General features: G+C 51.9%; 9 protein-coding genes across 9 annotated transcripts; 5 read left to right on the forward strand and 4 right to left on the reverse strand.

Annotated features, from left to right (window-relative positions):
* The first annotated feature begins 1096 nt into the window (after positions 1-1096).
* On the forward strand, positions 1097-3813 carry NCU01907 (syntaxin 5). The gene is made up of 5 exons (XM_960445.3): positions 1097-1906; positions 1977-2506; positions 2562-2667; positions 2736-3405; positions 3551-3813. The coding sequence occupies exons 1-4, from the start codon at positions 1628-1630 to the stop codon at positions 2772-2774; spliced, it is 954 nt and encodes a 317-aa protein (XP_965538.3). The 5' UTR covers positions 1097-1627; the 3' UTR covers positions 2775-3405; positions 3551-3813.
* A 12-nt stretch (positions 3814-3825) lies between these two features.
* On the forward strand, positions 3826-5755 carry NCU01906 (GCY protein). Its single transcript, XM_960444.3, has 6 exons — positions 3826-4152; positions 4274-4542; positions 4691-4718; positions 4837-4970; positions 5099-5345; positions 5455-5755. The coding sequence occupies exons 1-6, from the start codon at positions 4095-4097 to the stop codon at positions 5649-5651; spliced, it is 933 nt and encodes a 310-aa protein (XP_965537.2). The 5' UTR covers positions 3826-4094; the 3' UTR covers positions 5652-5755.
* Positions 5756-5790: 35 nt separating this feature from the next.
* On the reverse strand, positions 5791-7723 carry NCU01905 (sorbitol dehydrogenase). The gene is made up of 3 exons (XM_960443.3): positions 7351-7723; positions 6274-7227; positions 5791-6186 (listed from the first exon to the last, which is right to left on the reverse strand). Exons 1-3 carry the CDS (start codon positions 7402-7404, stop codon positions 5890-5892), a joined length of 1305 nt encoding a protein of 434 aa, XP_965536.3. The 5' UTR covers positions 7405-7723; the 3' UTR covers positions 5791-5889.
* Positions 7724-8483: 760 nt separating this feature from the next.
* NCU01904 (2-deoxy-D-gluconate 3-dehydrogenase) lies at positions 8484-9696 on the forward strand. Its single transcript, XM_960442.3, has 3 exons — positions 8484-8726; positions 8817-9365; positions 9454-9696. Exons 1-3 carry the CDS (start codon positions 8544-8546, stop codon positions 9562-9564), a joined length of 843 nt encoding a protein of 280 aa, XP_965535.3. The 5' UTR covers positions 8484-8543; the 3' UTR covers positions 9565-9696.
* Positions 9601-12068, reverse strand: NCU01903 (pigment biosynthesis protein Ayg1). Its single transcript, XM_960441.3, has 4 exons — positions 11497-12068; positions 10221-11161; positions 10013-10145; positions 9601-9941 (listed from the first exon to the last, which is right to left on the reverse strand). Exons 1-4 carry the CDS (start codon positions 11716-11718, stop codon positions 9774-9776), a joined length of 1464 nt encoding a protein of 487 aa, XP_965534.3. The 5' UTR covers positions 11719-12068; the 3' UTR covers positions 9601-9773.
* On the reverse strand, positions 11180-12377 carry NCU16347 (hypothetical protein). The gene is made up of 2 exons (XM_011395048.1): positions 12045-12377; positions 11180-11977 (listed from the first exon to the last, which is right to left on the reverse strand). The coding sequence occupies exons 1-2, from the start codon at positions 12101-12103 to the stop codon at positions 11845-11847; spliced, it is 192 nt and encodes a 63-aa protein (XP_011393350.1). The 5' UTR covers positions 12104-12377; the 3' UTR covers positions 11180-11844.
* Positions 12378-13865: 1488 nt separating this feature from the next.
* NCU01902 (glucosamine 6-phosphate N-acetyltransferase) lies at positions 13866-14979 on the reverse strand. Its single transcript, XM_960440.2, has 2 exons — positions 14293-14979; positions 13866-14176 (listed from the first exon to the last, which is right to left on the reverse strand). Exons 1-2 carry the CDS (start codon positions 14583-14585, stop codon positions 13936-13938), a joined length of 534 nt encoding a protein of 177 aa, XP_965533.1. The 5' UTR covers positions 14586-14979; the 3' UTR covers positions 13866-13935.
* A 724-nt stretch (positions 14980-15703) lies between these two features.
* On the forward strand, positions 15704-20484 carry NCU01901 (hypothetical protein). The gene is made up of 2 exons (XM_960439.3): positions 15704-16094; positions 16173-20484. The coding sequence occupies exon 2, from the start codon at positions 16672-16674 to the stop codon at positions 20251-20253; it is 3582 nt and encodes a 1193-aa protein (XP_965532.1). The 5' UTR covers positions 15704-16094; positions 16173-16671; the 3' UTR covers positions 20254-20484.
* A 719-nt stretch (positions 20485-21203) lies between these two features.
* Positions 21204-22449, forward strand: NCU01900 (xylosidase/arabinosidase). Its single transcript, XM_960438.3, has one exon. The coding sequence runs from the start codon at positions 21229-21231 to the stop codon at positions 22234-22236; it is 1008 nt and encodes a 335-aa protein (XP_965531.3). The 5' UTR covers positions 21204-21228; the 3' UTR covers positions 22237-22449.
* Positions 22450-22554: the final 105 nt, after the last annotated feature.

Below are 22554 nucleotides of genomic sequence, written 5' to 3' on the forward strand. Positions count from 1 at the left end.
CAGGCTATTAGACTCTCCACTCTGTAAGGCACTAACTGAATGCCACCGCACTCGGCCGCGGATGCAGTTAGAGAAACCTGTGGCTCTACATTTTCGGAATATGTAAGGTATTCGTAGACCTCTTGGGTAGAGGTAGGTGAGGTGAAGCCGAAGGGAAGCTTCTTTTAGGTTTACGAACTCACTACACAAGGGGAAAGTACTGATAATTTGCATTCAATTCTTTAGTCAAGTATAGGTATCTGGAGAGAGAGGCCTTCACGGCGACGCTTCTACGGGGCATTCAGGCCTCAGCAAACCACATAACTCGCCAGGAAAGGGGGGAAAATCCCATTTGAATGAGAATTAGAAGTGCTGCAAGTTGTTTGGTTTTGTGAAGCCCTAGTTCAAAGGCAGTCACAATGGCTCTAGAAATGATACCCCGGATTTCATCCGTTTTTAGAGTATCTACTTAGAGGTAATTCTTAGCTACCTACTTTGGTTGCGCCTCGATCGATGCTAATGGCGTTCCACCCTTGCTGGCGCTGCAGTGACAGGCCTTGAGTTTCTGGTACCGCTCAGCTCCAAGCGCCCGGCCTGACGTTCATTCATGTACTAGAGGTAGTACCCCAAATCCATGGGCCGCAGTGGGTCAGAAACGCAGTAACCCAGAGGCCAGGGGCATTCAACGAAGCGTCTTCCCATTCTGACAGACGTGACCCCATCATGTAAAAATGACATACCTCTAGTCACATCTCACACCTTTGGCTCGGATAACCAGAAATTCATCTCCCATTCTTGGGCTTTTGGGTCTGAGTGTGGGGGCAACCATACTATTCCAAAGAGTGGCAAAAAAATACAATGTGAAAGAACATTGAGTTGCAGTGCCGAGGTGTTATCGACTTCAAGGTTGATCGGGAAGTTGATTCTTTAAAAAGACTGGGCTGATGTCCAATCAAATGTACTACTAGCGAGTCTAGCTTAACTGAATGCTTAACAACAGTGTCTTGGTCAGTCAGCTTTGGATTTTTGCACTGTGAGCTTTTCTTACTCAACTGCAGGGGCCGAGCCACACACTGCAGCGTCACGGGCCCTCCTGAAACTATGTAAGTAAAGTAACCACGTTTTCCCTTTATCGAACTCCCGTCGCTGATGACAACAACGGAGGAGCTTGTTCAACCTCGACGACCACGACACCAACCATTTGACTCGACGACGGCGACGACCACGACCACGACGACGAACTTATAACACCGCCACTCATTCATACGTCATCGCGAGTCCATCGTGTAGCGCCTTTCATAAATACGACCTTCAATCAACACACCCACGACCAGCCGCCGACCTCCTCGCCAGTCGCGAATTAGCCTCGCTCCCGCCGCATCCCCCGGATCCGCCCATTTCCACTTTGCCAATCCATAATCTCCTCCGCAAACTCGCAGCCTACGAGTCGCATTCGCCCCCGGTCACGATTGACAAAGTTGACGACGTCTCGATTCCTGACTTACGAACTCCGACGTGTTATTGATTACGACTTAACCGCGTGCCGGTTGCTCAGGGGTACACGCGCCCCTCTACGACCCATTCCCCGCGATTAGCTGTTGGAAACGGACGGACTACCGCCTCAGCATATACCGATACACCTCTAATTATGGCTGTCTTTGCCATCAACGACCGAACGGAAGAGTTCCGACAGATTGTTGCGGCTGCCCAGCGTAGGCAGGCCACAAAGCCAGGAAAGCAGCGACTTCTGGACACCGCTCAACAACATGCTGCCAGCAGCGATGCCCAGCCCAGAAGGTCTGAGTTTGCGAGGGGGGCTGCAGAGATTGGAAGGGGTATCTCTGCGACAATGGCCAAGCTGGAAAAGCTAGCACAGCTGGCCAAGAAGAAGACTCTTTTCGATGACAGGCCGGTCGAAATCAACGAGGTAAGCTGGGTCATGCGCTTGATCTTTGCGCGCCTCGACTCCATAACTGGCTGGCTAACCATTATGTTAGTTGACCTTTGTCATCAAGCAAGACCTGTCTTCGTTGAACGAGAAGATCAGGAACCTGCAAGATCTCTCTAGACGTCTGCACCCGAAGCCCGACCAAGAAGGGGAGAACAACAAAAACATTCTCCTGCTCCTACAGGGCAAGCTGGGAGATGTTGGTGCTAATTTCAAGGACGTGCTCGAAATCAGAACCAAGAACATTCAGGCGTCGCGGTCGAGGACCGAGAACTTTGTCTCGTCAGTAGGTCAGCACGCACATGCTTCCTTGCAACAATCTGCGTCACCTCTGTACGGCACGCCTAGTAGGGGAACGCCAGCACCAGGGCAGCAAGATCTGATCTCGCTGAACCCGATGGGAGATCAGCAGATGCAGCTCCAGATGTTGGAGGAAGGCCAAAACACCTACGTCCAACAACGAGGGCAAGCGATCGAGGCCATCGAGTCGACTATCAATGAGCTGGGTTCCATTTTTGGGCAGCTCGCGGCCATGGTCAGCGAACAATCTGAGATGATACAAAGAATTGATGCCAACACGTAGGTTTGTCTCGAGACGCTCGACACACCAGCACTGTACTAACACACCATGCAGAGAGGACGTGGTAGAGAACGTCGAAGGCGCGCAAAAAGAACTGCTCAAATATTGGAGCCGTGTTTCAAGTAATAGATGGCTCTTAGCCAAGATGTTTGGTGTTTTGGTAAGCCCAGTATTCCTGCTCTGTTACCTATGCCCTGCATAAAACTCTAACGCTGTGCGACTTTGTAGATGATTTTCTTCCTTCTCTGGGTATTAATTGCCGGGTAGACGGCAGTTGTGGCGGCGTTTCAGTAATATTATACTTCTTCTTTATAATGCATGCAGAGGCGTCTCTTGTAGACTTTATGCATTAATTATACAATTTCTCTTCCTCATGAAGATGCGGTTCTTTTTTTGCATGCGCTCTTCCATGTCCTTTCACTGTTCCACAACATAACCTCTTGCAAGGCTGATAGAGCTCAGGTATACCTCTGGATGGTCGGTGGGGGCATTTGATTATTTATACCTACTTGCCGAGGAAGTTGGCTTCAGCATAGGGATCAAGACTCAAAGTTCGCTCTCGGTTCATCTAAGGTCAACAAATACTTAACCGACGGAATTCGCTTACGCTAAATGCCACCAATAGAGGAACAGGTTTAGACTAAGCACTCCACGCCCCCAGTTCCTGCAACTGTAATCATTTCAGTTCCACTCAGCTTCGGTACCTGGAACTAATGCTCTCCGCTCGAGCCCCAGAAAGAAACCCAGAGCAAGCGAACACGACGGATCCACTCGGCCACTCACTGTTACCACTATCTATAGTAGAGCGGACCGACACCACAGCAAGGTCTCATTCCGACAGAGGGGCAATCGTTCCGCCGAGGCCCTTGTTAGATTCAGCCAAGTTTCGCGGGGTAAGGTGAGAGGATGCCATCCGTTCCATTGACCGGATGTTTGTTGCTGGGGCTATCTTTGGCGAGGTTGTCGATATCCCACCTTCGAAGTACTGTCTGATATCTTAACGAAACGCCGAATGCCATCGAGTACTGACTAAACACGAAAAGACAGAAGCCCCGAGTGCCGTATTTCTGGACGCCTCAAACCCAAGTTCACGATGTTCGAGTTACACAATGGCGTGTCGATGTTCCGTTGTTACTTCCATCCACGCTGTCCATGAATAATTACAGTCGGAATTTCAGGTCTCATGATTACCTAGTCAGGTACAGACAACATGAAGAAAAAGAATCATTACAAACATGTAGCTTTCTCGGAATCGATAACACCATAACTATCCCCCACGCTCTAACGCCGATTGCCATTTAGCCGAATGTCCAGTGTGGCTCAAACCCTGGACAACCTTCTCCTCGAACGTAACTTGATATAACTGGTCAATCCTCCTCTGTCTTTCCTTTCCACTCTCAATCTTGATATCATAGCTTCTAGTCGACCCCAAAAGCTGGATTCTCCGTGTAAAATCAGCCGTTTCTTGTCTTGTTCACTCCCCATACTCCTTCTTTGAAGCTTGCCAACAGCAGCAACATCAGAATCTTTCGTAGTTGGAAACAAAACCAGATACCTCACCACCAGCACCACCATCAAAAAACCATCATGGCCACCAAAACCTTCAAGCTCAACACCGGAGCTAACATTCCCGCGCTGGGACTTGGTGAGTTTCCCGTTTGTTCTCCATTGTCACCAGTTCAGGTCCCCTTCCCCTCTTAAACACACAACACCCCCCTTCCACCCCTCGCACGCAGCTAACCCATCCCCTCCCCCTCCTTCAATAGGCACCTGGCAAGGCGAATCCACCCAGGTAAAAGACGCCGTCGTCGCTGCCCTCAAATCTGGATACCGCCTCATCGACACGGCTTACTGCTACGGCAACGAGGAGCATGTCGGTGCCGGCCTGAAAGAGGCGTTTGATCAGGGTATCGTCAAGCGCGAGGATGTGTTTGTCGTAACTAAGCTATGGGCGACGTACACGAGCCGTGCGGAGGAGGGGCTAGAAAAGAGTTTGAGGAATCTGGGTTTGGAGTATGTTGATTTGTTTTTGGTGGTATGTTGTCTCAGTCTTCAGTTTTTCCTCTCGCTATTGTGAGCTGCTTTGCTTGGGGGGGTTAGGGGGTTGTGTCAAAGTGGGGGTGGAATTTAAAGAGAAAGGTGTTGAGGAAGGTGCTAACGAATGGCGACTTGGGCTATAACAGCATTGGCCGCTTTTGATGAATCCTGAAGGTGAGTTCGTTGAGTGGGCATACGAAAAAAGAAGAAGAGAGAGAACAAAAAGAAAAAAGAAAGAAAAAAAGACCAAGGTCGCTGCTTAGTGGACTGACGAACCGACTACAACACATAGGCAACGATGACAGATTCCCCAAGCTTCCCAACGGCGAGCGCGACATTCTCCGCGACTACAGCCACGTCCAGATCTGGAAGAACATGGAGAAGCTGGTAGGGTCCGGCAGGACCAAGGCTATTGGTGTTTCCAACGTATGCGTTTCTATTCTCATGACCTTCCTTGCCCAACCCTGCTCAGCCTTTAGCCATCCCGTCCCTTCTTCGTTACCTCTTACTTCGTGATGGCGGCCGTTAACCTAAGCCCCTTACAATACAAACAGTATAGCAAGCGCTATCTCGAAGAGCTCCTCCCCCACGCCAAGATCGTTCCAGCCGTCAACCAAATCGAGAACCACCCGCAACTGCCTCAGCAAGAAATTGTCGACTTTTGCAAAGAGAAGGGCATTCACATCATGGCGTACTCGCCCTTTGGCAGCACCGGTAGCCCCGTGACCAGCGCCGAGCCGGTAATTAAGATTGCTGAGAAGCATGGGGTCAAGCCTACTACTGTGTTGTTGAGTTATCACCGTAGGTTTATTCCCTGTCATTATCCTGGGTTCCGAGAGAGTGGCGTTGCTTGGGGAACTACACACAAAGGGAACAGAAGTGCTGACAAGACTTTACTGCAAATCCACAGTTTACCGTGGAAGCACCGTTCTGCCCAAGTCAACAAACCCGGAGCGTATCGAGGCTAACGCCAAGCTGATCGAGTTGGATGCTGAGGATCAAAAGCTACTGAATGATTATTCGGAGGGGTTGGTCAAGGAGGGTAAGGTGCAGCGCTACGTGTATCCGCCGTTTGGCGTGGATTTTGGGTTTCCCGATAAGTCGTAGATTGTTCCAGGTACAGGTTGGTGAGGTAATATCTTGACTAGAGTGAATAAACCTTTAAGAATAACATGTGATGGACATAAAGAGACATTTCTTATGCTACTGGCCATGTCTACAATGTCTACTAGGTCAACTACGTCTCTGCGAACCGTAACTTCGACTGATCTCTTTGATAGTATCTTTGTGTATTTCATCCATCCATATCTCTCTTTTTCTACAGCATTTTCACTGCATCGACATTCTACATATCAATCATAACCTTCAACACCAAATTCCCCTCATTGTCCTTCACCCTAGCCGCCATGTCAAATGCCATGGGAATACTTTCCAAACCACTATACCGCTGCGTCACCAGCTTAGAAAGGTCAGGGAGATGCGGATCCCCTCTAGCCAACAGCTCAATCACCTTTGGATAGGCATTTGCGTACCGAAACACGCCAAGGAGGTCAACTTCCTTCAGCGAAGCGGCAGAGATGGGTAGCGTCTGGATGGGATTACCCATGCCAATGATCATAATCTTGCCACCTGGTGCCGTCGCCTATGACTCCATCAAATCAGCGGCCCATTTCAAAATGGTGCAAATGAAGTTATGGATAGAAAAGAGTTTGGGAATGTCAGTACTCACATATATCGAACTTTGTAAACAACTCTCCACCCCCGTACACTCAAAAGTAACATTAACCTCACCCACCTGTCCTCCCAGTCCCTTGACTAGTTCAGCCCCCTTAACCCTTTCGGCCACACTCTTTGCATACTCCAGCTTCTCCTCTATCGTCTCCGGCCTCTTGTCTGAAATCGGCACTACAACCGCCGCATCAGCAAACCCGTTCTCCACCGCAAACTTCACCCTATCAGCCTGGATATCCGCAATCACCACTATCGCGTCCCCCTTGGTGATGGACTTGCAAACCGCAGCACAGAGTAGCCCGACGGCACCGGCACCGAATACCAGAACTTTCACTCTGGCCGCCCCCCGAGACGATGTCATGGATGAAGAGGAGTGAGGGACGCAAGAGGGAATTCCCGCCCGCCCAGCCGCATGCATAGCAACAGCCAGCGGCTCCGCCAGCGCTCCCAGCGTGTAATCCACACTCTCCGGCAACTTGTGGCACCACTTTGCCGGATGGGCAACAACCTCCTGCAGGGTTCCCTGAGCGTGGGGAAATTGCGGCCATCCCTTGGCTGAAGAGCGGAAGCGCATGGCGCGACAGATGTTGTATCTAGAGGTAGTAGTTGTACTCTCTCCACCCTTTCCACCGCTCTCCTCCCCGTGTCCCCCCGAATAGTTTCCAATAGGACCGGTACCTGGGGGGCAACAAAGTTCACAAGCCTCGCATGGCTGTCCCACCTCCAGCGCGACGCGGTCGCCTACATTCAGGCCATACTCGGAGGAGACGGAGGGGCTGCCGATGGCGGTGATGATGCCCGAGGACTCGTGACCAAGGGTTAAAGGCTCGTGGACTTGGATGTCCCCGTTGCGAAAGTGCGTGTAGTAATGCAGGTCAGAGCCGCAGAGGCCGGTGGACTTGATGGAGATTAGGACGTCGGTTGGCGAGAGGGTGGGAAGGGGGCGGGATTCCTGTTTTGGAAGTGGAGGTGTTAGTTTTTTTTTTGGGGGTTCAACTTTGGGTTTGGTGTTGTCTTTGGAGGTGTTACGTATGGGGGGACGGGAAGATGGGTAATAGGAGAGTGTCTCGCTTACCACGCTAAGATCGCGGGCACCGTGGAGGACGGAGGCTTTGATTGTTGTTGCCATTTTGTTTGCTTGGATGGTATGAGGACAATGACCCAAGGTGAATCCTCGTACACAGATGATACAGAGTGACGGTGTGTAGAGGTACGGATGGTGGTTGCAGTGGTGGTCCCTGGGGTTGGTGTTTATTTACATAGTGAGACCGATATTGATCAAGCATACAGAGAAACAAATGTACACCAGACGTGGTACTTATTATAGAACCCTAGTTCAACCTCGATCGAAAACTTACCCCATAGCCCCTAGCTTGAACACTTCAACTAGTTGCGGCTATCCACTCGGCCATGCAACATTGGTGGAGTGAAGTAAGCCCGGGGGAAACTGAACCTGGTGGACAAAAAGAGGCCATGTCCATAGCACGTCTCTTGGTTTCACGTTCGATGGTCAGTCAATTCGACGAAACGAAACTTACCAAAATAGTCCCATCACACCGCAGGTTGCTCACCCATTCGTAAAATCCCAAATGACACCAAAACAAATTACGAAAAACAAAAAGATCACCAGACGTGAGAACCTCGTATGACTCGGCTGCCGTGCTCCGGACAACGGCCTTACTTTTAGCGAATAACTGCAAGTGTCGTCAATAAATTGTCCCGACGGTAACAACCAGACCAACACCGCCTGGTTTACACTCCGTGGGGAAAGCGGGGAAATGTGGGGAAGAGAGCAAGAGAGGAGGAATTTCCCCGCACTTCCCGTTCGGTGCTCTTGTGTTAGCGAGAAGGGCGATCTCCACTTGTTCGTCTTCAGGGGAGCATCCACATCCACATGGAATCAACCGAGAAAACCTGGATTGGATGTTGAGAGATCATGGATGTTTCTTCTACTCCGTCTTCTTCTTCTTCTCGTCGAGCTGATCAAGGATTTTGTCCATCCCGATCAGGGCTAGCCCAAAGCAGGGAAGGGTTGAAGAACAAGTATTCAAACAAAACTTCGAAGAGTGAGCGTGGGATGATGGGCTGCTTTACGTGGGGGACAACTGAATCTGGTAGGCGTGGGACGTGGGAGGGTGGGAACAAATTGGTACGTACCTACTTACCATGACACCACAGAATTAGGTATGGGCCATCAAGGTCCACAAAGCCCAATTGACTTTGTATAACTTCACCAGATATCCTCGGATTCAGGCTTGAATCACTCCCATGGACTACCCTGACCTTCCATCCCTTTCACAACAACCAAACAAGATGACGTCAACCACTAGCGTCCAGAACATGTTCTCCCTCGAGGGCCACACTGCCCTCATCACCGGAGCCACGCGAGGCATTGGTCAAGCCGTGGCCATTGCCCTTGCCGAGGCCGGCGCCGATATTCTTCTCGTCCAGGTCTGTCCATCCGTCGCCTTCTAGCTCCCTCAAGACCGGTACCTATCCGTTCCAAAAGAAAGACCCGTTTCTAAAAACCACCCGTCACAGCGAGACGAAACCTCCACCACCACCCTCCAAGCCATCCAATCCCTCGGCCGCCACGCGCAAATCTACAAAGCCGACCTCTCCTCCCCCACCGACGTCTCTTCTTTAGTGCCACGCATCCTCTCCGACGGGCACACCATCCGCATCCTGGTCAACTGCGCCGGCATCCAACGTCGACACCCTTCCCACCTGTTTCCCGACTCCGACTTTGCCGAAGTGATGCAAGTCAACCTCAACGCCGTCTTCACTCTATGTCGGGACGTGGGCGCGCACATGCTGGGTCTCGACCCCCACCCCGTCACCAGACGCAAGGGGTCCGTGATCAACTTTGCCAGCTTGTTGACGTTCCAAGGGGGGTTAACGGTGCCGGCGTATGCGGCGAGTAAGGGAGCCGTTGGGCAACTGACCAAGAGCTTTGCGAATGAATGGACGAGTAAAGGCGTGACGGTGAATGCGATTGCGCCGGGGTATATTGAGACGGAGATGAACGAGGCGTTGTTGAAAGATGAGGAGAGGTTGAAGAGTATTAGTGCGAGGATTCCGGCTGGGAGGGTAAGTCATTCGGTTTTTTATTTTCTTGTTTGTCAATTTGCAGACGTTCATGGCTAACGTGATGGCTCTGGCCAATTTGGTATTGTAGTGGGGAAGTCCGGAAGATTTCAAGGGAACGGCTGTGTATCTGGCCAGTAAGGCGAGTGGTTACGTGAGCGGACATGTGCTGGTTGTTGATGGTGGGTGGATGGGACGGTAAGTGAGAAGAGACTGTAATCAATAATGATGGGACGGATAGGAAAATAGCATGATGATATTTTGTTGCCTTCTTAAAAGCGACTAACTAAAATGTTGCGTTGTTCGGTTTGCTTGCAAGATCAAAACATTCGGCCTCATTGATATTTCTTTCTGACATATTCCGAGGGAGTGTATACCGTCACAGCTAAACTGTCGTTCTTGCAGCAGAGACTACTCTCTGATGGAAGCCATGACACTTTCCATCCAAGGGTAGACAGCCGAGTTCGCTAGGGGATATCCCATGTGTAAAGCACCAGTGAAAAAGCGAGCCTCTTTGGGCGAGCCGTATTCAAGCAGCACCATGGAATCTTCGATGGGCATCAAACCGTCTTGGGTACCCTGCATTGTAACCGTCAATATGCTGATACAGAACATTTTCAGAGTAAAACGTGGCAGAATGGAAAACCCACATTGACCAACAAAAGCCTTGTCGAAGGCTTAGCCAGAATCCCATTCTCCAACAAGGAGAACTTCTTCTGCACTCCAGCCTTGAACTCATCAACGGAGCTGTACCCATGCTTCATAGCAAAAGCAGGCGTCAGTCTGTCATACGTACACGCGTCATTAGCCATTGCCAATTGATCTCATTCCGGGAAAGGGGGAAAAAAAAGGACTCACTGAGCAGGATACTCATGCCCATCCACCTTCTCCATCCACTTCTTATCGTAAAAGTAATGAACACCCGCCCCCTGCGCCACCACACCCGCCAGTCTGTGACTATGCGTGTGCGCAATCCTCACCGCATAATACCCACCAGCGCTCAACCCCCAGACCATGACCCTCTTCATATCAAACGTCCTCTTTCCGCGATACTGGTAGGTGCCCATCCACTGCAACAAGCTCTCCCACAGCCTGTCAGGGCTCTCCGGGTCCGCCGGGTCAGCAGGACAATCCGCCGTTCCCGGGATCTCCACCACCACCACCGCCCATCCGCGGGCGAGAAACTCGTTGCAGCGGACGGTGTTGTCCGGACGGTACCCGTCCAAGCCGGTCATGAGGATGACGGTTGGGTAGCCACTACCGGTAGAGGGTTGGGAGGAAGTACCAGCAGGAGGGACCCTCACGTAAACGGGGATCCACTGCCCTTCGCCTTGTTGCGTCTGTCTGTCGAGAAAGGCCACTTTGACTTCCTCCACGGGGCTTTCCTCCCACAGTTGGCCAGCCTTTGAATATATCTCCTTCTGCTTCTCCCAGGCATCCCACTTGGTCTGGTCGTTCACCTTGGGGAAGGAAGTGATGTAGGGGAAGCGGGCGATGCGGTAAAGGCAGCAGGCTCGGAGGTAGAGCGAGGAGGCTTGCTCGCGGAGTTGTCTGCGTCTCTGCTGCTGCTGCTGCTGCTGCTGCTCTGGCTGAAGACATCCCGGGGGTTTAATGTTATTGAGCTCAGCCACGAGTTTGTCACCCTGCTCGACGAGCTGCTCGGCTACGCCCGTGGAGAGAAAGGTAGTGGTCCAGGCGGGGGAGGTCATGTCGTTGTGGTTAGCCTTGATGAGGGCGTCGAAGGAGGGAGCGAAGTCGGCATAGAGACCGTCGTGGAAGGGGTAGAGAGATTTGGAGCACTAGTTGGAAGGTGAGTAAGTTTTAACATTGTATTTGCATGGGTTGGGAAGATTTCTTGGCTGCGTCGCTCGCTTTGGAAATGACAAAAGATGGAAAAAAAGGCCAAATCATTGTGATTGCAAAATGGACAAAACAAGCAGTTAAGGTGATGGATGAAACCCAGATTGAATTGACTCGAGGTGATGATGGTACTGTTTTGTTTCCCCAAAACACTTCTCCCTTGCTATGATGATCCCTTTTTGCTCCCATGAAGCCAGAAAAAAACCTGAGTAGTAAAACAGGGAGAAAAAAAAAATGACGAAAGCCAAAAACCGATGGCACAGAGGAAACTTACTGGGAACTTCCACTTGGTCTCCCACAGTGCCTGTACTCCATCATGATGAGGCATTCTCGCCTCAAACGCCTCGTCGCCCATGAGCCAGTGTTTGGGACTTTTGCCTAATCCGCCCAACCCACCATAACCAAGCGGAGCCTTTGATGAAATCCCGCCGCCTCCCGCCGAAGAACCCTGCTTCTGCTCCTGTTGCTGATCATTGTTGACCTGATGAGGAGACATGGTGGATGAGGACCAATGATATGAGCCAGACCAAAAAAAAAAAGGTGGTAATCCAAGGCCACAGAGGCTGTAAAAAAAGAGAAAGTAGTGCCGAGAGATGAGGTGATCAAAGAAATGAAGCCTTCCTCAGAGAGCAACGCGAACGACCCTCTGCTTGGCGAAAAGAGGAACTCCGTCCTTGGATCCGGCGTATGCCACAGCCGTCGAGATGCTTCTTCTGCGGCGGCGAACGGGCGAAGTGCCAGGGTGCTCGCGAACTCTAAGTGATTTGGTGTAAGATGAGAGGAACACAAGATGGTCGTTAGATGTGGATGGGCTAAACTAACTGAGATTGCAGAAGAGCAAGGCGCACACGAGTGATGGAGGCGTGAAGATCTTCGCCCATTTTGACTGACGGAATGTGCTTCTTTTATAAGTATGGATGGTGCTGTCGCTTCGACCAAGGTTGAGACACCCGCTTGCAGTTGCTGCGTGTGGGCGTGTGGACGGACAGTTGGGGATATCCGATGTGCTTTATACAGACGTGACAAATGTGCTGGCAGGTGTCAAATGCCGGTCGGGTATGTATGAGCTCGGATGGAACGAGAATTGGTGAATGGTATATGACCGTTACTTGAGCGATGCTTTGCGAGTTATACGAATGATTATGAGATGGAAGAAGATTCAGAAAAAAAGAAGGTCTAGTCAGCCGACCAGACACTCGAGGGGACCAGAGTTATTATACCGGATTCTGGAAGCCCGGTGTGGGGAAAAAGAAACGAGACACTAGCATGGCTCGACATATTACCAAAGACGGTGACGGGATCGGCTCACCCATGACAGCCAAAGCAGGGAGGTGGTCCCGTGGTGGACGTGTGTCTCCCTCCCTCGTGGGGTACATTGGTGTATGTTCACTACATACCCTACAATGCTGAATGGGACATCCCTAGTCTAATGAGATGGTCCATCGGGGAGATCCCGTTTTCCCCTTCCTGGTACAGGGCCCGGATAGATCCATCAGCAAACAAAAGCAGGCGTCTCCCGGATGCCGAAACAATGCACACACCATCTCGTTATGTGGTAAGCCTCGTAATGCCTCAATTGAGACACAGCAGCTGACAAAGCCGACATGTCGTTGTTGTTATTGTTGTTGTTGTCGTTTCCCGGGCTCAGAGAGATGCAAGATGATGAATATCTGAGCGAGCATCGCACAGCAGTCGACTTGCAGAGCAGCCAGATGGCAGTGATTCATGTCTTGTCTGATGGCCCTCCAAAATCGAGGCTTCTAGCGCGGGGAGAAGCGAGTGGATTTTGACAAGCCTGTTTTGGGGGCAACGATGGAGAACTTAAGAGACATTCAAGATCCAATATCGGTCTCGAGTTTATTAGCAGCCACTACACCACTGGTGATTGGCGTGTGTCCGGTCCTGACGTGGTCGGTTCCGAGAATCACATGTCAGATGCCGAATCAAGGGGTATTTGCCAAGACATGCTTCGAACACAGAACATCCAGTGGAAGGGCGAAAAGTCCCTCGATGGTCCACTGAAAGAGGTGCCTCCACCCGATCCTGGTCTGCTGACCCAGTCCATGCAAGCTTGGTTGGTGCACTGACCAGCCGGATCACATTCCCTGGATGAAGCCGTCTTTTGGGACCGGGAATCCAGGAACACCGCCTGCAAACCAGGGTCACATGCGAAATGAAGGAACAATAAAAGGGGGATTTAATGTCCAATCCCAAGAGGGAATGCAGAGGGGCTTATTACTGTTGTTTGCAAGTCGCGATATCCGGAAACTGTTAACTGCTGCTGATATGTCCGATCGACGGATGCTCGATTAACTGTTCAACTGCTGCCACCATGGCCAACGGACGGAATGCCCCAACTTCATCCATCGGTGTACGCCGTATACCAAAGGTACCATTTACGTAAAGGAGGGTTACCGGAGGTTACGTAGACGTGATGCGGTTCCCTTCGCGATTTCCAGAGCTACTACCTACTTGTATGTCATCATCAAGATCACGATAGCCATGATTCAATCATGTCTCGGATAGCGTCATCAATCAGCATCGTTTGTGCCGGATCCGAGTACAGCTGAAGAAGCTCCGACACAGGCGGCGGCCACGAACGAATCACCCTCCAAGCCGCATCCGATGCAGCCAAAGAGGTCAGTCAGCATTTCCATTCCATACCGAGTCGAGAAAAGCAAAGAACATGATTATTGTAGAATTTAACAGCTTTCTAAGCTTTGCTCTTTGTGTTCTGATAGTAATGTGCCATTTCCAGACCCGCCCTCTTGAAACCGCACTTGACGTAGAAGCCCTCGTTGGCTTCGCTGCAGTCGAGAATGGTCTTGTAGCAGCCCGTCCTCTCGGCGATAAAGTCCAGCGCCTGGATCATACGGAGACCCAACTTCTTGCCCTGCTGGTCCTTGGCGATTGCGATGTCCTCGATGTGTCCGACTGACCCGAGATTGTGGATGCTGTTTTTTTCCGAAGGGGGAAAAGGGAAAGACATGTCAGTCAAAGGGAGATGGGATGGATGATGCGCCGCTCATTGTTCTGGCAGGCAGAAAAGTCCAAAGACAAGCCAACTTACAACTTGCGCTCAACCAACACAGCGCCGGTGCCGACTACTCTGGGTGGGCTGCTGTTGGTGTCCTCAATGACGAGAATGAAGTAGCCACCGTCCTGTCGCGAGATCCAGTTGTAACGGTCCTGGAACTGCTCCTTGGTAATGTCGCCTACCGTGGTCAGGACGCGGAGGCAGTCGAGGAAGCCAGTGTCATAATCAGTTGGGCGAAGCGCGCGTAACTTGTAGCCTTCGGGGAGGGCTGATTGCACCTCGGGGGAGAGGAGATCGGCGGAGAACAGTTCTTTCGGGGCGGCCATTGCGGAGGTATGAGGGTATATGGGAAACGTTTCGTTTGGATGTCGTCGCTTCGCTGTGTTGTTGGGTTGGCGAAACGATTGGGAGCTCGTTGAGAGAGAGACCAGGCGGCGGATTGTTGACTTGTCCTCTCGCTATTCGCTTATTCCGCTGAAGATGTTCAGCGGGCGGGAATAGCCGAAGCAGGCAGCGGCAGTACCTACCTAGGGGACTCAACAACAGGTGAGGAACGGCCAGCACGAGCCAAAGGATTGTCACCTGCAATTGTTACAATTCGGACACTACCTAATCTTTGGAGTTGTCGTGTGGATGACTGAAAGGTAACTACAGTCTAAACCAAGTATTTTGCAAGCGCCGACAAAAGAATTGAGCCGGCGGCGCAACGGGCGAGATCTTGAAGTTTCATTTTCTCACCGCATGCCAATGCAGCCCAGCAGCTGTACAGGAGCTGAGCTGCCCCGCCATCTCCATTATCGAGGGGGCATACTTCAGCCCTGGGCTGGATCATGCTACCCATAGTTTGCGCATCAATGGCAATACTTTTTTTCCAGTCGACATGACCATCAAATATCAACAGTGGAGGGGAACGAATAAAAAGGAACGTAAGCCATCACATGTCATTATGCCTCTTCCCGGAAGACGCAGTCGGCTCATCTATCGAGGCTACGGCGTCCGGAGAAGGAATACGATAAAGGATACGAGACATTGCCGCCGCCACCTTTGCGCATTGGACCTGGACTGAGCGAAATTCCCCCAATTGCGGCCTATTGACGCTTTATAACCTCTTTTCTCAACCCTGAGTTAAAACTGTCACTGAGGGCACCTCTACGGATCGGCCATGCGGACGAAATGTCAAGACCTGTGACTGGATCAGCGCGGGACTGCATGCATACTTTCATCCCATACCAGTCGGTTGCAGAGTGCAGATGAGCGGTGTCTCTTATCTCGAACTCCCGTCATTCTCCCTCTCGAACGCTGAACATCAACGTCACAACTTGGAGCGTTGCAAAGTGGGCTGACAGCTAAACTGTTGGGAAAGGATTGAGGGGCAAAAGGGGCGCCAAAACAACAGAAAAGGCCCTAGCTTTCATCGATCGATTGCTTTTTCTCCCACTCTCTAGCTGCTTCCATCTTGCTGGTCTGTCCGCAGACTTGCTCGCTCTTCGACACCTAAGTCGGGCTGGGAATTTAAATATGTAACAAAACATCCATAATCGACCAGCCAGGGGTCCTCAGTCGCATGCTCGCCCGAGACATGACAACCCTACTGTAACAATGACTAACATGATCCAATATCGAGGGCTGCCCAACTTACCAGGAACAGGTTACTCTGATGTCGTGCAGCGCGGGGTTAGGCCTTCCTGGACAGTTGCAGCTGCCTTACTACTGGTTAGGGGAACGGGTTGGGGGGAGGGATCAAGGTCGAAAAAGCGCTTGCCCTCTGATGCTATCCACGGGCAGATGACCGCCATCTGTGCATCACGTCGATGCTAGAACCTGCACTCCCGTCTGTTAGTCTCCCCTGTACCCGCATCTTCATCTTCATCACCGTCATCCATTGGACTGATTCATGACTTAATAATTGTTAGTATTAAGTCCAGGCCCAAGCTTCACCACCTATCAAACTCTTCGTCCATGCCGCCACCATCTCGTACAATGGGGCCCTGGGGCCACCGGGGTGGGATTTGGATGGCAGGTGCCTTCGACTCGTAGTTTTCTGGCGATGTCTAGGTACTTTGCCGTTGCCCACCTTCGACGGCATGTTTCCTAGGTTTGGAGTTGACAGGTCATCTCTCCTTGTGCCCGAACATCTGTTTGATTCAGCCTATCTTGCTCACATATACCTCGAGTTTAGTCGTTTATTGTTGTTAGCTGCACGTTTCCCTCTTGTTCTTGCAAAGTTTTGACGCCCTTCGTCTGTTGCTTCTGTTTGACCATCATTTTATTTGTTTGTTAACTCCTTTGGGCGGATGACGGCCAAGATTGTTGAGAGTCCGATATACCTCGGTAACAGAACTCGGACACGATTTCCACACACACACCATAACACCCCGCCAAAAAGTCTCTCCTCCACACTCTCGGCGTACGATGGAATTCTCGGCGCTTGATGTTGAAGATATCGAAGATTATGAGGGAGCGCGGTTGGCTGTCGTCCCGGACGACTCCATCACGTCCCAGCTCCAGGAACTTGCCCCTTCGAATCCCGGAAGGACTCTTCTGCCTTCCCCCGTGGCCCGAGCCGTCAGCTTTGCAACCAGATCAACTGGTCTTGCCCTCCGGGTGGGCACCCTCTTGACCGGCTATGGCTTCGACGCTGCCAAGATGACAACCTTGTCCAGCTTGGAAATGGGTCGCTTTGTCCTCGAAGGAATCCTCGGCAGGGCGGGCAGAGACGCAATCGCTCGTTCTTCTTCGGAACATGGGAGAAAGGAGGCTGAGAATATGTTGGAGAAAAGCTTGGAAAACCTACATCGGACCATGAGTCAGATTCTCTTTTGGACAACAACAGGCTTCCATGTGACTGGAACAACAATCGCCATGTTGTCCGAGACCTCACAGCTTCTTCTTTCCACCTTGGATCAGTTCTTCGGCTCGACTGACTCTTCTCGTGCCATGGCCAGCATCATCACGCTTATACGAAGGGAGTTCCAAAACCCAGCTACTGGCGCACAAGGCGAACAAGTGGGAGTTATGGATTTGATGCTTGGACTTTGCGGTATGGCCTATTTGCAGAGATGGTGTCGGCGATCGCTTGAGGAGGAGACACGGGCGCATCAGATCGAAGAGGTCGTCTGGGATGTCATAGTTCTCAGTGACGGTATGCGGGTCGACGTCCACGAGGAAAGCATTTATGGTGTGCACGACGGTGAGTTCACAGAGGATCTGACTCCCACCAGCGGCAGCGATGCACACGACAGCGAGGAAGACGCAGAAGAAAGGATCAGGAACCAAATAATACGGTCTCTCGGCGACAATGCCAAGGTTTCCATCACCACCAAGATAAACACCACAAAAACAATCACCGTCGATATTCAAGGACCGATACACGACATACCGGTCTCCCCGCCACCTGGAGTGGAACTCATTGAGGAGAGTAGGAACCCCCGTCAAGGCTCCTCACAGACACAGGCTGCGGCGGACCACACCCCCCACGCCTGCCGTGTTGTGTACCGGCTGAATCGCAACCAGGAGAGAAGGTATTCCATAACCAAGGAGGATGGGGATATCAGCCAAGTAACCGGATACGTCGAGCAGTTGGACGACGATATTGTGACTATGTCGGAACGCTCATTGCCGACAGTCGATGCCCTCCCTCCAGTACCGACCAGGTCGCTAGAGCACCTACCAGATTCTGCCACTCCTCGTCCTGGCTCTTCTGCGTCAGCTGCCTCCAGCTCTTCCAAGAGTCGCATCCCGTCACTTCAAATGCCAAAAAAGCGGAGTGAGAACGCAGCAAACCAGAAGCGACCTCGAATACCACCCACAGCCTCCTCGTCAACCAAGCGTCAGGAAACGACCATATCGCGAGCATCTGGCAATCGTTCCCTCTCGTCCAGAAGTAGAGATGATGCCGAGTTAAAGAGGAAACCAATTGAGAAAAAGAGCGGGTTTCGAAAGTTCTTTAGTAGAGATGTCTTTGTGTCGGACACCCCATCGCGTAAGAAGAAAGAAAGTCAAAGCTCGGGAAGTACAAGGTTAACCAAGCCTGAGACTTCACCAAAGTACAAGTCTGCTTTACCTAGCCCTGTCCGGGTTTTGGCTCCTCATCGTCCTTCTTCTTCACGCCCAGCTACCCGCCAGTCTTCCGCTTCGATTCCTAGGATAGAGGAACCTGGTGTCTCTCCGAAGAGCAGCTCAAGTAGCCTCGGGAGAAAAAACGGAGAGAGGTCTCAATACATGCGGCCTCCATCGCGTGCGAGTTATATCTCTGTTCACGAGAGGCGCCGCGACTCAGTATACTCACAGACCGAATCATATTCTATTTCCGCCGCCGACGATTTTCGACACTCCAGGCCTCCTTCGCCGTGTGCAATCGAGACTGACAACGAAGACGCCGGCTCTGTGGCTACCCCTCGATCATCCGACCCTGCCCTCTCCCACTCGTACGGTCTCCCATCATACCAAAACTTAAGACGGGTAAAGTCAAGATACACACCGAGCATCTATACCCTGCCACACGAATCCACATCATCTCTCATTCCCTACAGAGATCCTCAAAAAAGCGCATTCAGCAACACGGAAGCGCTGCGAGGACTGCGACAAGCTGGCATGGTAGACGGCATGTTCCCCAAATTCCATCTTCTGCGAAACATTACGCGCTTCATGCGTTTCGCCTCCGCCTCTTATGGTTCCAACTTCCTCAAAATGCTCGGCATCGCCAAAGAAATGCCGATCCTGCGCGCCTTAGACACCGAGACCCACCATGAATTACGCTCCTTTGCACACCACACCGAATCCGACGCCGGCAGCATCCTTCTCTCCTCCTTCGTCGACCCGCAAGGCGGGTCGGACGGCACGGGCTCAACCAACACGGGCGTGCCCCTGGTGCACTACATCTCACTCGACCATGACTCCAAAGCGGTAGTGCTCGCCTGTCGCGGCACGCTCGGATTCGAAGACGTCCTGGCCGACATGACATGTGACTACGACGACCTCGTCTGGCGTGGCAAGGCTTACAAAGTACACAAGGGGATTCACGCGAGCGCTAAGCGGTTGCTGTATGGCGGCGACGGCCGCGTCCTGTACACCCTGAAACAAGCCCTGGAAGAATTCCCTGACTATGGCCTCGTGCTCACCGGCCACTCTCTCGGCGGCGGCGTCACGGCCCTATTGGGCGTCATGCTTTCCGAACCCGCCCCGGGTTACAATTCCACATCTTTCGTCACGTCAGCCGATCCGCACACGCACGTCTTGGGCGACTTTTTGGTCAACGGGTTCGCAACTGCCCAGCCGCCTCGACACGTCTGCTTACCCTCCGGTAGACCGGTCCACGTGTACGCGTACGGTCCGCCTAGTACCATGTCTGCATCGCTGTGCAAGGCCACAAGAGGATTGATTACGAGCATCGTCAATGGAAACGACATGGTTCCGTATCTGTCATTAGGTGTGCTGCATGATTTCCAGGCGGTTGCGCTGGCGTTTAAGACGGATAACAACGAGGCCAAGGTAGAGGTGCGTCAGCGGATTTGGGAGGCTTTTCAGACAGGGATTGCGGACAAGTGGTATGGAGGGAATCAGTCGTCGCAGTATGATCCTGGGACCGCAGGTCATGGCGGCGCAGGTGATCCATCATCATCTTCTTCTTCTTCTTCTCCTCCTCCTCCAGGGAGCGGTGGCGATAGAGGACCCGAGTTCTCGGACGACGACCAATGGGCTTACGCTGCTCTGAAAGTGTTGAGGGCAAGTATGATGAGCCATAAGCTTCTTCCCCCAGGGGAGGTGTTTGTGGTGGAGAGTACTAGAGTCCTAAGAAGGGATGCGTTCTTGTTGGATGGACAGGAAGGCCATTTGGGGAGGCCAGCGCAGAGAATAGTACTCAAGTATATAAGGGACGTGGAGCACAGGTTTAGGGAGGTCAGGTTTGGGACGAGCATGTTGACGGATCATAGCCCCGGGAAGTATGAGGATGCGTTGAATAAACTGAGGGCAGGGGTTATGGATGCTGCGTGATTTTTTTCTTATTTTTTCCTGGAGAGGAGGGGGTTTGAGGGGGATGAGATGGGTGGGATGAGAGGGAGGGATACATATGACTTGATGATTTTTGGGAGATATGTTTGTTTGTGTATATAGCGACTGTTGAATGAGACGAAACACATCGATTACTCACCTTGTCTAGTATAACCTGAATAAACGGGAAAAAACAGAGGATGAATCTAATATATGTGCTTGAGGGCGTTGAACGGAACATGGGTTTCGCTGCTTCAACAGGGTTTTGTTAATCCTAGACATCCATAAAAAAAATCCAGAGATGGAGTTTTCTCCATCCCAGCTGAGCTCCAGCTCTCGAATCAATCTCGACTACCTTTCCCCTCAAAATCACCCACAACTCATCCAGAACGTTCTAGCTTCTTTCGACTTTTCCTAACTGAACAGACCACTCAAACCGCGAAGAGGGGGGGGGGAGGGTGAGGATGGACCATGTGGGATTTCGCCTTGGAGCGGCAAGTTCGCGAATGAGGGGGCTTCCTCGGCGCGCCTAGCGCACGGCGAACCGGCTCTTGTCCGGGTTACTGGCGTCACGGTTAAATGGGGATAAATAGGGAAAAAGTAACCCTCCACATGGAACCTGCATCCCCACATGTCTTATCATTCGGCTTCATGTTCCGTTCGATTTAACCTGGTGGTGGTGGTGATGATGGAGAAGACTACCCAAATCCCTGGGTCAAGTCATAATATTTAACGGATCTTGTTCCTGCAGATTAATCCGTCCTGTGGTTCTTTCTCTCTCCTCCAGCCAGCCTTTGCCTCATTCATCTCATCCAAACTTTTACCCCAGCGGTTCTCCCCCGCATTTCCTTACCCCACACAGAAGTGGAAGTTACCCCAACTTTTCCCCCCGTACCCTCCCCCACCAAAAACCGTTTGTTTACCCCACCCTCTTACACGGGCGAAGATCACAACCAAAACAAACCAACAAAAGAAAATATGGCGCCCCTAATTACACACATGTACACCGCCGACCCCTCCGCTCACGTCTTTAACGGGCGCGTGTACATCTACCCCTCGCACGACCGCGAGACCGACATCCAGTTCAACGACAATGGCGACCAGTACGACATGGCTGACTACCACGTCTTCTCCACCCCCTCCCTGGACCCTCAGGGTCCCGTAACCGACCACGGCGTCGTCCTCAAGACCGAAGACGTTCCATGGGTATCCAAGCAGCTCTGGGCTCCCGACGCCGCCTGCAAGAACGGCAAATACTACCTCTACTTCCCCGCTCGTGACAAGCAGGGCATCTTCCGCATCGGCGTCGCCGTTGGTGACAAGCCCGAGGGCCCATTCACTCCCCAGCCGGAGCCCATCAAGGGATCTTACTCGATCGATCCCGCCACGTTTGTTGATGATGATGGCGAGGCGTACTTGTATTTCGGTGGACTGTGGGGCGGACAGCTGCAGTGCTACCAAAAGGGAAACAACGTGTTTGACGCCGAGTGGCAGGGGCCCAAGGAACCTACGGGCAAGGGCGTCAAGTCCTTGGGAGCTCGTGTAGGCAGGTTGACGCAGAACATGCTGGAGTTTGCGGACGAACAGGGTGTGCGCGAGGTGACCATCCTGGCTCCCGAAACGGGCGAGCCGCTGGACGCGGACGATCATGAGCGTCGCTTCTTCGAGGCCGCGTGGATGCATAAGCGGAATGGCAAGTACTACTTTTCGTACTCGACGGGCGACACGCATTTTCTGTGCTATGCCGTGGGCGACTCGCCTTATGGACCGTTTACCTATGGTGGAAGGATTCTGGAGCCGGTGCTGGGATGGACGACGCATCACTCGATTGTGGAGTTCCCGGAGAAGAGTGATAGGTGGTGGTTGTTCCATCATGATTGTGAACTGAGCAAGGGAGTGGATCATTTGAGAAGCGTGAAGGTTAAGGAGATCTTCTTTGATGAAGAGGGGAAGATTTGTGGGGAAAAGCAGCCGGCTGGGAAGTAAAGTATCATGGGGATGGGCATGGATGGGTATGGGCGAATTATTAGTAGGTAGGTAGTCAGACTATCCTTCTGTATCATGGTTTCTTTCTGGACATACCCAAGCTTGTCAATCCATGAGCGCATGCTCGAAGGGTTTCGGGCTGACATGACGATTTCGGCCATTGGAGGCTGATGTCCTGGTAATAAGAGGGTGCAATTGATTGCTTGCCGGTGGAGGTTTCTGAAGACTACCCTTTTCTTCTCCTGGCTGTTTGTGAAGGGGAATGAGCAACTGACATGGAGATGAACGATTCGGACCCCGCTCGGTGTCAAGTTTTCA

Source organism: Neurospora crassa, linkage group I (genome assembly GCF_000182925.2).
Source record: "Neurospora crassa OR74A linkage group I, whole genome shotgun sequence".
Lineage (NCBI taxonomy): Eukaryota > Fungi > Ascomycota > Sordariomycetes > Sordariales > Sordariaceae > Neurospora > Neurospora crassa.